At 52.8% G+C, this 15,889-nt stretch overlaps 8 protein-coding genes across 8 annotated transcripts; 1 reads left to right on the top strand and 7 right to left on the bottom strand.

Annotated features, from left to right (window-relative positions):
* Nucleotides 1-197: 197 nt before the first annotated feature.
* BD324DRAFT_617267 (hypothetical protein) lies at nucleotides 198-1,272 on the top strand. The gene is made up of 3 exons (XM_022014906.1): nucleotides 198-422; nucleotides 511-651; nucleotides 717-1,272. Exons 1-3 carry the CDS (start codon nucleotides 331-333, stop codon nucleotides 1,093-1,095), a joined length of 612 nt encoding a protein of 203 aa, XP_021874094.1. The 5' UTR covers nucleotides 198-330; the 3' UTR covers nucleotides 1,096-1,272.
* A 15-nt stretch (nucleotides 1,273-1,287) lies between these two features.
* Nucleotides 1,288-4,156, bottom strand: BD324DRAFT_617265 (XFP N-terminal domain-domain-containing protein). Its single transcript, XM_022014905.1, has 5 exons — nucleotides 3,889-4,156; nucleotides 3,733-3,836; nucleotides 3,527-3,678; nucleotides 3,262-3,470; nucleotides 1,288-3,207 (listed from the first exon to the last, which is right to left on the bottom strand). Exons 1-5 carry the CDS (start codon nucleotides 4,089-4,091, stop codon nucleotides 1,359-1,361), a joined length of 2,517 nt encoding a protein of 838 aa, XP_021874093.1. The 5' UTR covers nucleotides 4,092-4,156; the 3' UTR covers nucleotides 1,288-1,358.
* A 1,097-nt stretch (nucleotides 4,157-5,253) lies between these two features.
* Nucleotides 5,254-5,969, bottom strand: BD324DRAFT_617260 (hypothetical protein). The gene is made up of 3 exons (XM_022014904.1): nucleotides 5,561-5,969; nucleotides 5,434-5,499; nucleotides 5,254-5,373 (listed from the first exon to the last, which is right to left on the bottom strand). The coding sequence occupies exons 1-3, from the start codon at nucleotides 5,715-5,717 to the stop codon at nucleotides 5,351-5,353; spliced, it is 246 nt and encodes an 81-aa protein (XP_021874092.1). The 5' UTR covers nucleotides 5,718-5,969; the 3' UTR covers nucleotides 5,254-5,350.
* On the bottom strand, nucleotides 5,959-7,978 carry BD324DRAFT_617259 (Phophatidylserine decarboxylase-domain-containing protein). The gene is made up of 6 exons (XM_022014903.1): nucleotides 7,807-7,978; nucleotides 7,529-7,699; nucleotides 7,204-7,431; nucleotides 6,780-7,136; nucleotides 6,330-6,721; nucleotides 5,959-6,173 (listed from the first exon to the last, which is right to left on the bottom strand). Exons 1-6 carry the CDS (start codon nucleotides 7,879-7,881, stop codon nucleotides 6,047-6,049), a joined length of 1,350 nt encoding a protein of 449 aa, XP_021874091.1. The 5' UTR covers nucleotides 7,882-7,978; the 3' UTR covers nucleotides 5,959-6,046.
* On the bottom strand, nucleotides 7,979-9,404 carry BD324DRAFT_617243 (S1 CSL4 protein). Its single transcript, XM_022014902.1, has 7 exons — nucleotides 9,237-9,404; nucleotides 9,127-9,183; nucleotides 9,069-9,080; nucleotides 8,893-9,005; nucleotides 8,752-8,821; nucleotides 8,609-8,690; nucleotides 7,979-8,515 (listed from the first exon to the last, which is right to left on the bottom strand). The coding sequence occupies exons 1-7, from the start codon at nucleotides 9,381-9,383 to the stop codon at nucleotides 8,421-8,423; spliced, it is 576 nt and encodes a 191-aa protein (XP_021874090.1). The 5' UTR covers nucleotides 9,384-9,404; the 3' UTR covers nucleotides 7,979-8,420.
* Nucleotides 9,405-9,729: 325 nt separating this feature from the next.
* On the bottom strand, nucleotides 9,730-11,554 carry BD324DRAFT_641175 (fumble-domain-containing protein; the record flags this gene model as incomplete). The annotated part of the gene is made up of 6 exons (XM_022017403.1): nucleotides 9,730-9,827; nucleotides 9,875-9,936; nucleotides 9,993-10,224; nucleotides 10,277-11,273; nucleotides 11,340-11,405; nucleotides 11,471-11,554. The coding sequence occupies 6 exons, from the start codon at nucleotides 11,552-11,554 to the stop codon at nucleotides 9,730-9,732; spliced, it is 1,539 nt and encodes a 512-aa protein (XP_021874089.1).
* Nucleotides 11,555-12,124: 570 nt separating this feature from the next.
* On the bottom strand, nucleotides 12,125-13,982 carry BD324DRAFT_607317 (putative Dihydrolipoyllysine-residue acetyltransferase; the record flags this gene model as incomplete). The annotated part of the gene is made up of 7 exons (XM_022014062.1): nucleotides 12,125-12,557; nucleotides 12,609-12,684; nucleotides 12,736-12,810; nucleotides 12,860-12,992; nucleotides 13,132-13,542; nucleotides 13,602-13,807; nucleotides 13,913-13,982. The coding sequence occupies 7 exons, from the start codon at nucleotides 13,980-13,982 to the stop codon at nucleotides 12,125-12,127; spliced, it is 1,404 nt and encodes a 467-aa protein (XP_021874088.1).
* Nucleotides 13,983-14,284: 302 nt separating this feature from the next.
* BD324DRAFT_576012 (UM00103-like protein) lies at nucleotides 14,285-15,839 on the bottom strand (the record flags this gene model as incomplete). The annotated part of the gene is made up of 6 exons (XM_022013166.1): nucleotides 14,285-14,850; nucleotides 14,914-15,163; nucleotides 15,219-15,281; nucleotides 15,333-15,436; nucleotides 15,482-15,661; nucleotides 15,722-15,839. The coding sequence occupies 6 exons, from the start codon at nucleotides 15,837-15,839 to the stop codon at nucleotides 14,285-14,287; spliced, it is 1,281 nt and encodes a 426-aa protein (XP_021874087.1).
* Nucleotides 15,840-15,889: the final 50 nt, after the last annotated feature.

Below are 15,889 nucleotides of genomic sequence, written 5' to 3'. Positions count from 1 at the left end.
TGATGTTATCCCTGGATGTCTGGACAATTTGACTGTTCGGGCGGGTGGGGCGCTGTTGGGATATGTTGCATGCCTCGGGCGCCCATTCAGGAAGACTTTGGGTAATCTTTTCAGGAACAAGGAACGAGGACAACATCACACAGACACACACAAAATAATCAGGTCACAAAGGGACAGGGGAAAGGGGGGACGAGGATCTCTTTAATGCAGAGACATCTTTTGACATCTGACATCTGACCTTCTATCTATCACTCAATTACTCACTCACTCACACTCGTTTGACGATCCCACTCACACTCATTTGAAACATCCTATCAACTTCCTATCATCATGAAATTCTTCGTGGTCGTTGCTCTCGCTTTGATCTCTGCCGTCGTTGCCGATTACGGCGACTGTCGTGATACAGGTTGCCCGGGAGGACAGTGAGTGAAAGAGCCGTTGAAAGGAAACGACGACGTCGCGGCGCCCTGCTCGCTATCTCTGTGCTGATGCTCTCCATGTCTCAACCAGATGCGTGTCCTCCAACTCGAGCGACCCATCTGCAGGATACATTTGCGAATTCCCTCCTGCTTCGTCTAGCCCCGCCGCCGCTACGACCAGTGCCGTGATCAACGATTGCCGAACCTCCTCTACTGGATGCCCAGGCGGATAGTGAGTGACCGAGGGGAGGAGCATCAGGGATCGAGAATCTTTGACTGACGAATGCCGCCACTCAGCTGCGTCGCTAGCGACTCGTCTGACCCCAACGCCGCCTATGTCTGCTCCTTCACCATCACCCCTCAACAGACTCCTGCAGTTCAAGCAGGCGTAAGCAGTAACGGAAAAGCCCCCACGACCATCAATGTTGGAGGGGCAGTAGCCGCTACGACCACTACCCCAGCTACGATCGCTACCAAGACTAGCGGATCAAACTCTGGTGGAAACGCTGCTGGCAATGCTGGCGCCGCTGGTTCAAGTAACGCCGTCGCGTCCATCGATCAAGCTACCATCCCTTCCGTTGCGGCTGCCGTCAAAACTGGTGCCGCCTTGGCTACGACTTCGACAGGTCAAGGTCTCTTTTGGGGTCTGGTCGTTGCCGTCTTCGCGTTGGCTTAAACCCTTCCAAACCTCTTGACCTGGACACCCATGCTTTCTTCGGCCCTGGACATTTCGGTTCGCTCTTTTCCCCTCGTTTTTTTACCTATAGGGTCCTATAAAAGTCTTACTATTTCGCGCTTGACGCGTTGCCAGTCCGCATTATGCTCGTGCGCATGCAGACAATCCGAATCCATCACCAAAAGCACAAGGCCCACTGACATGTGACTGATGCACGCGCATATCTATGACTCAGTAGCTAGAGCCAAGCTGCCTCGGCCGCCCTATTCGGTCTCCCCGATGACCGCTCCAGCCTTTTCGCCGGCGCTCGGTCGGAGGTTGGACAATTTCTCCATGAAGGATGTGCTCTTTCCACCTTCCAGTTTTTGACTTTGACCCCAAGTCCACTCGCTAAAGATGGGTAGATCAATACCGTCCTTGAAGGCCGCGTTCTTCGCCGCGATCTGAGCGTTGAGGAGTTTCTCTCGCGTGATGCTCGCCTTGTTCTGAAGTTTGGGGATCCTGTCGATCGCCGCGATGGCCAGACTGAACCTATCGGCCCCATTTCGAATGGCCAATTCGAGAGGTGTATCAATGTTCCCCTTTTCCTTGTATCCTCTCACGTGGATATTGTGAGATCCAGGTCGTCGGTACGTCAAACGGTGGATCAACCAAGGGTACGAGTGGAAGTTGAAAATGACCGGCTTGTCCGCCGTGAACAAGGCATTGAAGGCCGAGTCGGTCAATCCGTGTGGGTGGTCATCGTTGGAGATGAGCTTGAACAGGTCGACAACGTTAACGAATCGGATTTTGAGATCAGGCAGATGCTCCTTGAGCAGGGCTGTCGCGGCCAAAGCTTCCGCTGTGACAACATCACCACACGATGCCATGACGACATCGGGCTCCTCTTCGGGCTGAGCACATGCCCATTCCCAGATCCCTACACCCTTGGTACAGTGTGCGACGGCAGTCTCCATGTCCATGAATTGCAAGTGTTCTTGCTTGTCAGCGACAATAACATTGACATAGTTTTCACTGTTCAAACAGTGATCCATGACGGAGAGAAGGGAGTTACCATCGGGAGGCAAATAGATTCTGACGACTTCTGGTGACTTGTTGGTCACCACGTCGAGGAAACCTGGATCCTGGTGCGTGAATCCATTGTGATCCTGTCGCCACACAGTAGCGGTGAGGAGAATATTGAGCGAAGGGACCTTTTGTCTCCATTCGACTTCGAGACATTTTTCAAGCCATTTGCAGTGTTGGTTTACCATCGAGTCGATGATGTGAATGAACGGCTCGTAGCTGTTCAGGAGACCATGTCGCCCTGAAAGGACGTATCCTTCCAACCATCCTTCAACCGTATGTTCAGACAACATTTCCATCACTCGTCCTTCGAGTGCCAAGTTGCCTCCATCCTCATCTTCAGGAAGGTAGCCGTTGACCCAGACCTTTTTTCCGGCTTTGTAAATCTCGCTCAGTTTGTTACTTTCCGTCTCGTCTGGACCGAACACTCTCATCGTCTTGGGGTTTTCGATCAAGACGTCGCGAAGCCATTTGGCCATATTGGCCATACTTCCAGCTTTAGATTTGCCAGGCTGCACCTCGAGACCGTATTGAGTGAAATCTGGTCGTCTGAGAGCAGTCTTCCGACCACCGTTGGTGATTGGATTAGCGGACATCCTGGAGTTGCCGGTCGGAGCGAGTTCTTTGAGTTCATCAACGAGCGCGCCATCTTTAAACACTTCCTCAGGTCGATAGGACCTCATCCATTTCTCCAACAGGGATAGATGTTCTGGGTTGGAGGCGACGTCTGTCAGGGGGATCTGATGGGCTCTCCAGTATCCTTCTAGGTAATGCCCATTGACATCCCGAGGTGCTGTCCATCCTTTCGGACTACGAAGGACGATCATGGGCCAACGAGGTCGGAAGGCTTTGCCGGACTCTCGAGCTTGCTTTTGGTACCCTCTGATATCGTTGACAGCCTTTTCCAACGTTGCAGCCATGGCTTGGTGCATTGAGGTAAGGTCGGATCCTTCGACAAAATAGGGTGTCCATCCATATCCGACAAAGAGAGCTTCGAGCTCTTCGTGCGTGACTCGAGCGAGGACAGTGGGATTGTTGATTTTGTACCTGTCATTCCGACGTCAGCAAGTTAGAAAGGACGTCTCGCTGACATGTACTAACCCATTGAGATGAAGAACGGGAAGAACCGCACCATCGGTGATGGGGTTCAGAAATTTGGTGCTGTGCCAGGAAGTGGCCAGGGGTCCAGTCTCACTCTCTCCATCCCCAACCATCGTCAAAGCAATGATGTCAGGGTGGTCGAACACCGCACCAAAGGCGTGTGAAATGGAGTAACCCAGCTCGCCTCCTTCGTGGATTGAGCCTGGCACCTGGCGGCAGCGTGAGCATAGGGCCCTCCTCTGGGATAGCATTACGTCTCGCTCACCTCGGGCGTCATATGACTTCCAGCTCCACCAGGGAACGAAAAGTGTCCAAAGAGCTTCTTCATTCCTTCTCGATCCTGCTTCATGCTGGGGTAAACTTCGCCGTAAGTCCCCTCAAGCCACGCTTGTGAGATCCCAGCGGGTGCGCCATGTCCTGAAGCGAAAGAATGTCAGCGTCACACTGCTGATGGACAGAAATCGCACTCACCGGGTCCAGAGATGAAGATGGCATTCAGGTCATATTTCTTGATCAAGCGGTTGAAGTGAGTGTAAGTGAAGGATTGACCGGCATCACTCCCCCAGTGACCAAGCCTGAGCACGAGTATGTCAGCGGTCGAATCTCTCCATTCTATGGTTCCCTTACAGCCTCGACTTGATGTGCGCTACCTTGAGTGGTTCCTCCAGCAACGGGTTCTCCCTCAGGTACAGCATACCCAAGCAGAGATACAAAGAAGCTCGGAGGTACGCATCGGTCTTTCGTAGCTCCTCAGGGGAGAGAGGTTCGCCCTTGACGGTCGAGCGGGTCGCGCCATAAGCCGAGAACTCTGCAGATCCGTTATCAGGCATCTTGATTGAGAGCTGTGACTCTGGAAGTACAGGTCAAGTTGTAGAATTGTTGCAAGATGGAATACGTTTCGCAGTGAACCTCGGCTAGCAGTATTTATATTTCTCATGACATCATTTCATTCCAGGACAAACGTTCATGTCAGCCCCCGTCTTCGAAGGCTGGCCGCCAAAGATGACCATCCATGCATGACATGATATCTAGTGTAGCTCCAGATGGGCTGACAGGAACCCCCCTTTACACGCCTGACATCGGCGCCCGCCCGCTCAGTGCGTACTTTTATAAGCGTGTTACTCTTACTCTGGAATCCCAGTCCCGAGGCCACGCATGCCGTATTCAACCATGCTCGTGGCGTTTTTCTCCCAAGTGGCCCAGCCCGCAAAGCTAAGCCGATTGGTATTAGGACTTTACTCCGGACATGAATGGTCACAGGTGGAGATGGTTAGCGGGTTCAGTAGAGATCTATACGGTGATCCAGCAGCTTGTACATACGTGGGATGAGGATGTTTCATTTCTCAGCTTTCGCCATGACTGATGATGCAGCGATGCTGAAACCTTGGCTCTGCAACCTGCTGGGCCTGTGTACCGCAACGGATCTTTCGACATCAGACTACAACTTGGACCGACAAAGGATATCGTTCGAGATCCAAACTACACAGCTCAGTATTGATGCTGGCTGCTCGACGAACAATACCTTGAAATACCATGTCCTCAGACCCAACGCAGCTTGAGGTCCAATCTGCAAAGCAGTGCGACGCTGCCCTGATACTCAGCTTTCCTCGTGGACCCATCTGGAATGGTCGACTTGGATTCCAATCAGGATCGTCCGATGACTTTTCAATCGCGCCTCTAGCAGCAAAGGCCTCGTGGATCGTTAGAGGAGAACTTGAGATTTTCATCCACAGTCGCTGGACATTCACATGGCGTCACGGGCGTCAAGACAAGCTCTCATCGTTTATCGTTGCTCATGGTCACACGGGGCTATCAGCACTCTGAGTCAGGTCCCAAATGGTGTGACGTCTTCCAGACGGGCTGCACTGTACCACAGCTTCTCAGACCATGCGGCGCGACCCCTTGGAATGGCTTTTTGAGCGGGGGCTAAACGATCTCTAGCACGAATCACAGAGCCCCGTTTGACCTTTCCAGAGACGAGACCGCTGTAGTGTCGTAAAGTAAAATGCAGAATGACATGGATACAGTGAAATGACTAAGTGATCAGACAAGCCCAAGTGATACGCTCCATGCAGTCAGAAGCTGGAATTTAAAGTGGGTGGAATTTGAGAGCTGGGGGGAACATGATCAACATGGTTACGATTCTGCGCTACGTATAATCTCCCAACTCACCATTGAGCTCAGTCAAGGGTTCGACCCATTCGGCCTCGCGGTACCGTCCGCGGCTCATGGCTTTATCTGTTCTCGGCTCAGGTCAGTCTCCCCGCCCTTCGTACTCTGAGACGAACGTCCCACCCACCCTGGACTGCGCGATGTCTGAGTTGACCTGTTTCAGCCAGTGCCACACCTGCCACAAGGGCGGTACTGATAATAGCGAGCAGGAACATGGATGATCGTTCAAACAGATGATTGAGTATACGTCGAATGCTACGTTTCAAGGAGGCAAAGGCGGTCATCGTAGCTGGGGGGGCTGTGTGTGTACTGGGTTTGTGTCGCTTGGCTTTGGTTGCGGTGTCATGAGATTGAATTCCCTCATTGTTCTCCTCCCATTTTAAACAATAGGATGCCACTTTGGATCTGTAGACAATAGCGTGCAACAATTGCGTGTTCGTAAGAAAATTTAACCGAACGCTGATGAGGGCGTCGCCACTTTTTTGGGGGGGTGGAGAGGGGGGCAGAGCTGAGCAGATAGATCTCTTTATTTCTGAACACTTTCGTATGCATGTGTTCCTTGGCTCTCTTTACCTGGATATATGAATGCTACATTATTGAAGCCTAACGACGCCTAAGCGGAGACCTTGCACAGTTCGGATCTAACGGGAACGTTGTGTTCGGTGTAATCTGGGAATCCAGAAACCTTGACGCCTTTTCGGAAGAGAATAACGTGGGAAGAACCACCAAAGTGGAACATGCTAAATTGGTTGTCGTCAGTCAGGAAAAGGGAGCTCGCTCGCTAAGCGGATTGACAAGCTTGCGCAGGCGTGGATGAGCATGACAAGGTGTCGAATGGAAGACACACTCATCATCGCTGTCATCACACCGCCCACGCAAGCCCTTCGCGCACTCACCCGAGCTGTTCTCCCTTCTTGACCTTTTGTCCCTCCTTGACAGTAATGTCACAGGTCGAGACTTCAGTCATACCCACACCGATGAAGCACATGAGGCCAATCTTTGGGTTGTCCGCCTCGATAAAGACCAAAGCTCGGGTCGCCACGGCAGAGATGTACTCTTGGGAAGTGCATTCGCCATGGGTGTCGGCCTCGTGCTCGGCGGTAAAGTCTTCGTAGAGTGGCTCAGAGAAGTAGGTTCCATCGACGACGTAAGCCTTCTTGATGGTTCCAGTGACGGGAGAGTGCCATCGGTGGTAGGAGAGAGCGGAGAGGAAGGCTTGGTAGATGGTTCCACCGACAAATTGCTCAGCGAGCTCATCGAAAGCGAGCATGTCATTGACAGAGTAGGGCTGGAAGGACGGACGTCAGCACCAATGTCGATTGTCTTGTCACGTCGCCTTCACTCACCTGTCCCTTGACCCAGAATCTGTCTCGGGCGTGAACGTTGTGAGCCAATTTGTAGAACCTCGATTCACAAGCGTTTGCAACGATGTCGTCGTTGTCTTCACCGGCGACGGGTCGGATGCCTTCTTTCAGCTCTCGGGTGAAAAAGTCGTCCCAGGACTTGTAGCCGTGGTACTTGTCAGAAGGATCACAGACGAACATGTCGTTAAACTTGTGGGATGTTCGGGCGGCCTTGTTGGCGACTTCCTCAAGGGAGGAAACTCCGTGCTCGCCGAACCAGTGTTCAGGCTGGTCATCGAGGACTTTGGCGGATTCAGGGGATTTGAGGAACTCTCCCCAGACGTTCAACACCTTTTTCATCTACTCTCGGCGCGTCAGTATTGAATCACATAACATCAGAAGCTGCCATCGTCCGCTGTGAGCCCACCATGGCGTTGACCTTGGGGTCCTGGAAGACGGTGAATCCAGCTCTGGTACCCATTGGCCAGTCGAGCAAAGCATTGACGGGCACACCGACCATTCCAGCCTTGTGTTTCGCAACGGTCCATCGGGGAGCGGTGGTCAAGACGTGGTTCATGAGTTGAAGGAGGTGGTTAAAGTCTCGAACTTGAGCATCGCCAGTGGGGTCTTTGAGGTACTTTTTATTGGCGGGGAGCTGGGTGAAGGGGGAACCGGCTGGGTCAGCGGTTGCACGTGGAAGAGAGTCGGTGCAGGCAGGTATGCATAGCAGCCAAATTCTGAAGTTCACTCACTTGCTCAAACATCAGGTTGAACAACATGTACAGCCTCGAGTCCTGCTCGACCATCTCCTTGAATTCCTCAAGCACAGGGTGCAAAGGCTTGGGGTGCTTGTCGACATGGGAGATGGTGTCGTGCAGGAACTTGTGGTGGTGTCTCTTGTCCTGAGGAAGCCAGTGACCGGTCTGTAGATATGAGAACACGTAGAGATATCAGCATCCGTTCTCAAAAGCCCCCCCCCCCCCCCCTCTGTCTCTGTCTTTCCCGCGTCACGTCACGCAACAAGACTCACCCTGTGGACGAGGTGCTCGTCTGGGACATCGTGATCTGTGGGATCAGCTCCGGGTCGAGGTGACTTGGCAGACATGGTCGGGAAGCGAGGTAGATGAAGGGATTCACAGCAACGGAGGCGCAGAGGGAGAGAGCGACGAATGGATGGAACAGAGTAGCTGGGCTATTATACTATTGCATACGCAGCAGCAGCACAGAACCGACGTTGGATCACGCAGACAGACGCTGTTATGACGTATCAGATTTTTGGGTTTGCGGCTATTAATAAAACAATCCACAATGTGACTTTATGATCCGGGCGAAGGGATGGGGCGTTGAACGGGTGCCTTGCATATGCATGGCTCATAGGGCGTGGAACTGCGCATCCTCCTCCTTCCTACTCCTCCTCCTCCTCCGGGCAGTTGAGGGCGGGGACGTCCAACCAAGGCGATCCTACCGACGAACAAACGTTTGAACGGAGGGTAAATTCGCCCAAAATTGTCCTGTTGAACCTTGAAAATAGACATGGAGACGTCGAAATGGATCCGATCTAGACCATTCACCTGACTGGCGAGGGCAGACGCGCAGCTTGACCACCCCTCTCCCCCCCACACATGCAATGCTCGCGTGTGCTGATCATACACCCTCGGGTTTGGCGACTTTTCTACGCTCCATTCTGCCTGTGATTGCGTCTTCCATCTCCTGAAAAGAAGCTGGGATGAGGGGATTGCCTGAGTTGGGGAGAGAGGGAAGAAAGGATTTTTCGTTGCATCAGTCTCGGTCTTTCGTGTACTGCAGATCGTTCATGGCCTAGGAGCACTCACCTGCCTCTGATGTTCCTGAGACCACGCCTAATTCGTTGGCGGCTGTGCTCAGGTAATAGCTTCTTGCGTCGCCAAGGGATAGCTATGGGTGGTGTTCCCGGGTCAATCGACGAAAGTCGTTTTAAGGCTTGGGAACTACGCACCACTCGGGCCTTGACTAGATCACCCAGCCTGAAGCATTCACCCATTTTTATCTTGTCTCGCTCGGTGAGGCTGGTGAGTCAGTCAGCACAGAGCAAGATTTTTGGCAGTGCGGACACCAGAAGAACCCATAAGAAACTCACCGGATATCCGCTATTCTCACTACACCGACGAATTCTTCACTCGATTCCGGGACAGGTCGGTTGTTGACAGTTGAGATGTTCAGATGCGCCTGTTGAGCGGTTATACGAGTGACCTAAGTGAGAACGCATCAGCCACGGGCACGAGGCTGCACACATGCATGGGCAGACAGACTCACGGTGCCGGTGACCTAGAAGGTGTCAGCTGGGCAAACGAGAGAGAAGATTATAGCTCACTATCGCATCCACATCAGGAACAGCGGCTCCATCATCCCTTCCCTTTACTCCCACAGTCTATCGTCCCGTCAGCAGTGATTCGTAGCTTCGCTGTTCGCAGCCCAGCTCACCGCTCCGTCTCGATAGGGTCTGCCGATGATACTGGCCAAAATCTTGCCCTCGAATTCATAGCATCCCGGTCCGCATTGCGGTAATGGCGGTTGGGTCAAATTGGACGGCAGAGGTTGCCCGGGAAGAAGGATACTGCTGGATGCCATCCTCAATGCTGAATGCTGTTACGAACAGAAGCTCAGATAGTCGTCCTTGTGCCATACAAGCAATGCTGGACGCAGAAATTTTGATCCCGTCGGATCCGTGGGAAGCGACATATTGGCGTAGATAACACCAGATATTCCGACGATGACCGTATACGATGCAAGGCTCTGTACTATCACAGTGATCTTGCCCCGCTGACACCGAATTCATGTCAGTTGGAGATCATCTACCTCATCTTCTATTAAAGGATGATCATTAGCTCCAGCAGCCCCATCCACATTTTTGATCCAAGCGCCTATCGCCCCCCTGATTCATGTCAGCCTTCCCTCGCATCGCACATTTTCAGACTCACAGGAAGCCCTCGTGGCGTAAGAAGCAAGCCCTCATCGTACCTTTGCTCCAGAATCGAATAGCATAAGATAGAGTGGATATGGTCGCTGCATGCCCTGTTCCGTACATGAGCTAGAGCAAAGAGCGGCAACGCGATGCTCACCTCGGATGAAGCATCCTCCGAAGAAGACTCGGTCAAGACCGTATTTGGCAGCGTTCATGTATCTGTGAGAGTGCCTGTGAGCTCGAGGATCTCGCAGTGAATGAAAGAGGGAGCTCACGCGACATGGCCTATATTGTTACTGACAGCGTAGAGCAGACTCTTTGCTATATCCTCCTGCTTGAGATTTCTCTTTCGCTCGTCTGCTGTCGCTCCTCGCCGGAAAACTTTCCCAAACGTCGAGGCGATGGTCGAAGACTTCAATCCGATTTTTGAGTAGTCGGAGCCATAGATATCTCCTACCAACATGTCGACGGCAGCATTGTCACCCAATTCAGATAGCGCAAGCATGTCTGACGTGCCGATATCAGCATGAAGATGACAGGGATGTATTGAACGACTCACCGTCAAAGCTCTTTGCATCGGTGAGGAGACTCAACAAACCCCACAGAGTGCCACCTCCAAGACTTGTTCCGCTGACTCGCTCAAATTTACCATCGGCATCGCACTTGACTATGCTGACACCACTACCGATATTGACGACGAGGCATGGGAAGTGAGGGATAGCTTCGTCCAAGCTTGTAGGAGCAGGCGCAAATGTGACTTGGTACGTTGGCGGTGTTGGACTTGGTCGAGGAAGTTCATTTGGAGGGATAGACAGCGGTCTCGGGCCGGTCGATGAAGTCGACGATTCCGGATGTGATACTTTGTAGACTAATTCCTCGCCTAGCCAGAAGACTTCTTCCGGGACTCGAGTGAAGAACCCGAGCCCAAGTATCAGACATTCCATCTCTTCTTCCCGGAGCACTTCCACCTCCAGCTCTGAATGTAACAGATCATAGTACATGTGAGCACCGCCTCCTGTGGCCATGACCTTGACGTTGCGCTTCATTTTCTCCAGGGAGACTCTGTTGGCCACTGCCGAAGTCGCAATGAGGTCTTTGAGAAAGCTTATGAGTTCTTCAATGGCGGACGTTTCGAACCGGGCAAAATTCAGCAAACCTCCAGGTAGAGGAGCAGGGAGTGAAGACCGGCGGAGTTTCGGATGTGAGGAAATGGAAGCGAGGGATGCTTTGAGCGGTGAGGAATGGTGGTTGGGCGGGGAGGAGGCTTCGGTTAGGAGTCCAGGGGTCAGAGCCCCATTGACAGCTGGACGTCGCGGTGCCGTCTCTGGGAGAGATTGAGAAGCGCCATTTGCGGATGCGGTCGTGTGATATGACCCCGAAGGTCCTGGCAGGGTAGAGGATGAAGAAGAGGAAGATAGAGGTGGTGGTGGAGGAGATGAGAGGGATGATGAGGAAGGCGGTAAGAACGGTGAGGTGGGATCTCTAGCTGGCGGGGTTGTACTGATGGGTTTGGAGGACCGAGTAAAGTATACGACTTTCGCGAGTGAGCCGCCAATCTGAGTGAGGTTAGGATGGATGAGTCAGCCGGGACCACAGTCGGTCTAGCGGTATGTAAGACTCACATCGATCGCTATGTGTGATACAGCTTCGATGTAATGAGGAAGATAGATCCCTCTCGAGTCACGAGTCTGAACATAGTTTCACGTTAGGCATGGCCCCCGGATCCACAACAATAAGGGTCGGTTGCACTTACCTCTGGGGACTCTTCTTGAACGATCTGAGCTCCAGTCGTGTCCACCACAATCTTCCTCGCCTGAGGAATGGTAATATCAGGCATAGAAGTTGAGGCGGAATGAGGCCGAGGGGCGTGGAGCCTCGTCTTGGAAGAAGGCATGTTGGGAGGTTGGGTGAATTGTTATTGTCTCAATGCCAGGTTCGATGGGGGAGCGTTGTCACACAGCGGCGCCGCGCTTGAGTGCCAATACCCAGACCGGCAAGATGATGGCACTCTCCTATCTGGATCTCCTAGATGCCGAGTATACTCGTACTAGCTATTCATGTGTTTGAGAGAGATTGAAGCGACACTGAGAGATGTCGTGAAGAGTGATCAATCCAAGTCCGAATACATTTTTGGGTTTACCGGGGTGCGGGTGCTTCCGGTTTTGTTTTGGGGGAGGGGCAATCGACGTCTATGAGTGAATCTAGCTCCATGCATTTTGTAAGAAGCCCCCCTTCAGTCTATCCAGCCAGACTCCAGAGGTACAATCACAGAGTTTTCCCACAGAGGAAAGTAATGAGAATAATCTATTGAAACGCAGCGCAGGTCCTTCTCATGGCCGCCACCTGCCGCTGCCGCCATCTTTTGGCCCCAAACCGCCCACTGATCCTCCTCCTCCTTCCTCGACACCTACAACATAAATGTCAATGGCTGTTCCATGTATTCTTTGAACGCCTTCATCCATCTAGCAGCGACGGCTCCATCGACTGTTCTGTGGTCGGATGACAATGTCGCCTTCATGACGGAAACAGCCTTGAATCCCTTTGCTTCCTCAGGAGCCAACTCGAGCTTTTGAGTCGTTGTTCCAATGGCCAAAATACAAGATTGAGGAGGGTTGATGATGGCGTTGAACTCGTTGACGCCGAACATGCCCAAGTTGGAGATGGTGAAAGTACCTCCTTGGTACTCTTCGGGTTTGAGCTTGCCATCACGAGCTCGGGTCGCCAATGATTTAGTCTCCGCGGAGATGGTAGCTAAGCCCTTGGATCCGACATCCTTGATGATGGGAGTGATGAGACCGTTGGGAGTGGCGACGGCGACGCAGATATCGGCACGGGAGTATCTGCCGGTGTGTCAGCTGGGTCTCCTCTCTCATGTATCGTCAGCAGCTCACTTTCGGATGCTCTCTCCCATCCAAGACGAGTTGGCTTCGGGCACTTCAGCAAGAGCCAAGGCGGACGCTTTGACGACTGTGTCAAGGGGTCAGCGAGATTTCACGCATGATGAGCAGCTTGACTTACTGAAGTCGTTTACTGAGAGCTTGGTCTTACCCTCTCCAGCCTTATTGAACAGTTCTCGCAACTTGTTGATACGGTCTGCGAAGCGTCAGCTCCCTGAAGGCTGTAATCAGCAGGGGCGACTCACCCATGTTGATCTCCACGGTAACTTGGTAGTGAGGGATCTGCTGCTTGGCCTCCAATAGTCTCTTCCCGATCGTCCGTCTCATGTTGGTGAGAGGAACGTCCTCGTACTCGGCAGGGGCTGAAGAGGCAGAGCCCTTGCCAGAGGAAGCAGGAGCAGATCCAGACGCAGCACCGCCAGTGAACTTCTCGACATCCTCCTATGAGCATCGTTAGGGACCCCCTCCCCTGATCGGACACAGCGATACTGGCGGCAGCAGCTTTGATTCAACTCACCTTGAGGATCCGTCCCTGTGGTCCAGTCCCCTTGATCTCGCCAAGCGGCACACCCTTCTCCAAAGCCAACTTTCTAGCCAATGGGGATGCAAAGAATTTAGGCTTGTCACCGCCTGAACCAGGCTTCTCAGGAGCTTTAGGTGCATCCGTTCCGCCTCCGCTTCCGTACTTTGTCTGATCGCTTGGTGTTTGAAGAGCTGGGGTCGTTTGACCAGAAGCAGTACCGGGTTTAGTCTCCTTCTCCGGGTCTGCCTTTTCAGCTCCAGAATCCTTCTTGGGAGGGTCGGTCTGAGAAGCAGATGCTTTGGAGGGCTCCGAAGCTAGCTTGTCGGCTCCAGAGAGATCATCACCTTCTTCACCAATGATGGCGATGGGTGTTCCGACTGCGATCCCCTTGGCACCATCTTGTTCCTGGACGAGTGGTTTTTAATTTATGTATTTGAGAGAATTGGATGTTGAAGAATGCTCACGATAATCTTTGCCAAGATACCATCGTCCTGAGCTTCGACATCGATCGTCGCCTTATCCGTCTCGATCTCAACCAAGACATCTCCAGCCGCAAACGAGTCTCCCTCCTTCTTCTTCCAACTCGCAATTCCACCTTCCGTCATTGTTGGGGACATGGCGGGCATCTGGAATTTGGTGAGGGCAGAGGAAGTGGCCGAGATGTGAAAGCCTGATGAAGAGAATCAGCACAGGGTCTTATTGGTCAAGCTTATGAGAACCATTCAAGAGACTCGACAAAAGCCCTCGAGTCTGTCCTCCTGGCGCTTGGACATACCTCGTTGAACAACATGACGATGAAGACTGGCTGCGGCCTGCCTTCTAGCGACCTGAGCGATGGGGTGCATGGTGGATGAAGAGGATGTGGATGGGTTGTTCTCAGCGCTTCAGGTACTTGGGATATCGACCCTGGGGGGGTTATACAATCCGAGCTGATAGCTGCGAGAACGATCTTCGAGAGAGAGACGAGAGAGATGAGTCCTCAGCAATTTGTGTGGGTTTTCCAGGAGACGGCAGAAACGGAAATGAATTGTCGGGATTTTCAGGACAGAAATAGGCGCAGCGAGATTTCCCCCACAAGTTTGAAATAGGCGCGTGTGAGTCGATGCATACAAAATGAATGGCCAGAGATGACACCTGACACAGACTCCTAGGCCACCTTGAGCACCTTCCAATCACCTTGAATCCACCTTTTGGCAGGGTACAACAATAGAGCTGAAGCGATGCCCATTCCACCACAGAACCCTATACTGATATAATAAGCCTCGGGTCCTTTCCGTCCAAGAACACGTTCAGAGTGGTCGAGTAATGCAATGGCGATAGGCTGAGCGACGAGCGAGGGGATGACGAGGGCTAACCAGAGTATACCAAGTGCTGAGCGGAGTTCCTTGACGCCCACGATTTTCGCTGTGAGGGGTGTGGCGGCAGACCAGAGTGTACCTCCGACCAAGCCCTGAACGAGGGCAAAGAGGATCAAGACGCCGAATGATTTGGCAGGTAACCAAATGACGAGACAGGAAAGACCAGTGATGAGGTATGCTGAGAGAGTCATGTTGATGCGACCGCCTTTGTCGAGTGCCCAGCCGACGCAGGGTCGACCGATAGCTTGACCGGCGGCGAGGATGGACTGTAATGCTGCGCCTTGGGTTTGGGTCAGACCGAGTCCTGAAGTCGCGAAGGATGCGAGGGAATAGATGGCGACAAAGTATGCCATGACTGAGTGGACCCGCATCACATGAGCATGACCTCGGGTATCTGGGAAGCTGCTCGCCGACTCACTGGAGAACGCTCCCCAAAGACAGACCCACATGTACCCTGGGTGCCACAGATAACTGATCTTCAACGGATGTGATCTCATGCCGACGTGCTGGTCTCGTGCTCGCAGCAAGAATGCCGCGGGAAGCAGGACAGAAATGGAGATCAGACCATTGATGACGAGAGACCACTTGACGTCGATGCGCTGTAAGACGACTCGAGTAGTGTTGGACAGGATCAGAGCTCCGACTCCTGAGCCTGCGTTGGCGATGCCCTATGAGCGCCGTCAGAAATACCGTCTCATCGATATCTTCATCATCTCTCCTCACCTGAGCGAGGGCAAGACGCCGATCGAACCAATGTGCAAGTAGGGGTTGAGCGACGATCATGGTCTGTTGACATCAGCCTCGACACCCAAGGAGGATTATCATGACCACACATACAAGGCCAAGGCCGAGGCCAAAGATGAGGCCCTGACAGACCAGGAAGACTCCATAGTTTGGGGCGATACCGGCACAGCACTGTCCAACACAGACACATACCGCGCCTAAAGGTACGGTGGTCAGCTAGATGTAAACGTTCGGAAACGCACCTATGAGGAACGGCGTCCTGAAACCAAATTTGCCGACTAGATAGTTCGCCAGTGGTCCACTGGATAATGATACAGCTACGCATAGCCCTCCTACCCATGCGTATCGGAGTGTAGATCCACCTGCAAAGTAGTTATGTTGTAAGTAATAGGCGGAATATACGCCATAGGTCGTATTGACACCTGAGCGCGCAAGGTCAGCAATTAGCGCTGATACTTAGCCTGTGATCGATGCACACTGACCCCATGTCACGGCGTTGATACATAGCATACATCCCACGATGACCCAACCGTACCCTCCATCCGGGACAGTCGAGCTCTTGATTCGTTCAAGGGGAGTGGGGCTGGCGGCATCCTCCATGTCTTGGAGCTGAAGATCTATCGAGAGTGGCGGAGCTGCTCGCGGCGTGC

Source organism: Kockovaella imperatae, assembly GCF_002102565.1.
Source record: "Kockovaella imperatae strain NRRL Y-17943 chromosome Unknown BD324scaffold_2, whole genome shotgun sequence".
NCBI classification, from domain to species: domain Eukaryota; kingdom Fungi; phylum Basidiomycota; class Tremellomycetes; order Tremellales; family Cuniculitremaceae; genus Kockovaella; species Kockovaella imperatae.
This window is presented reverse-complemented; position numbering and strand designations above follow the sequence as displayed.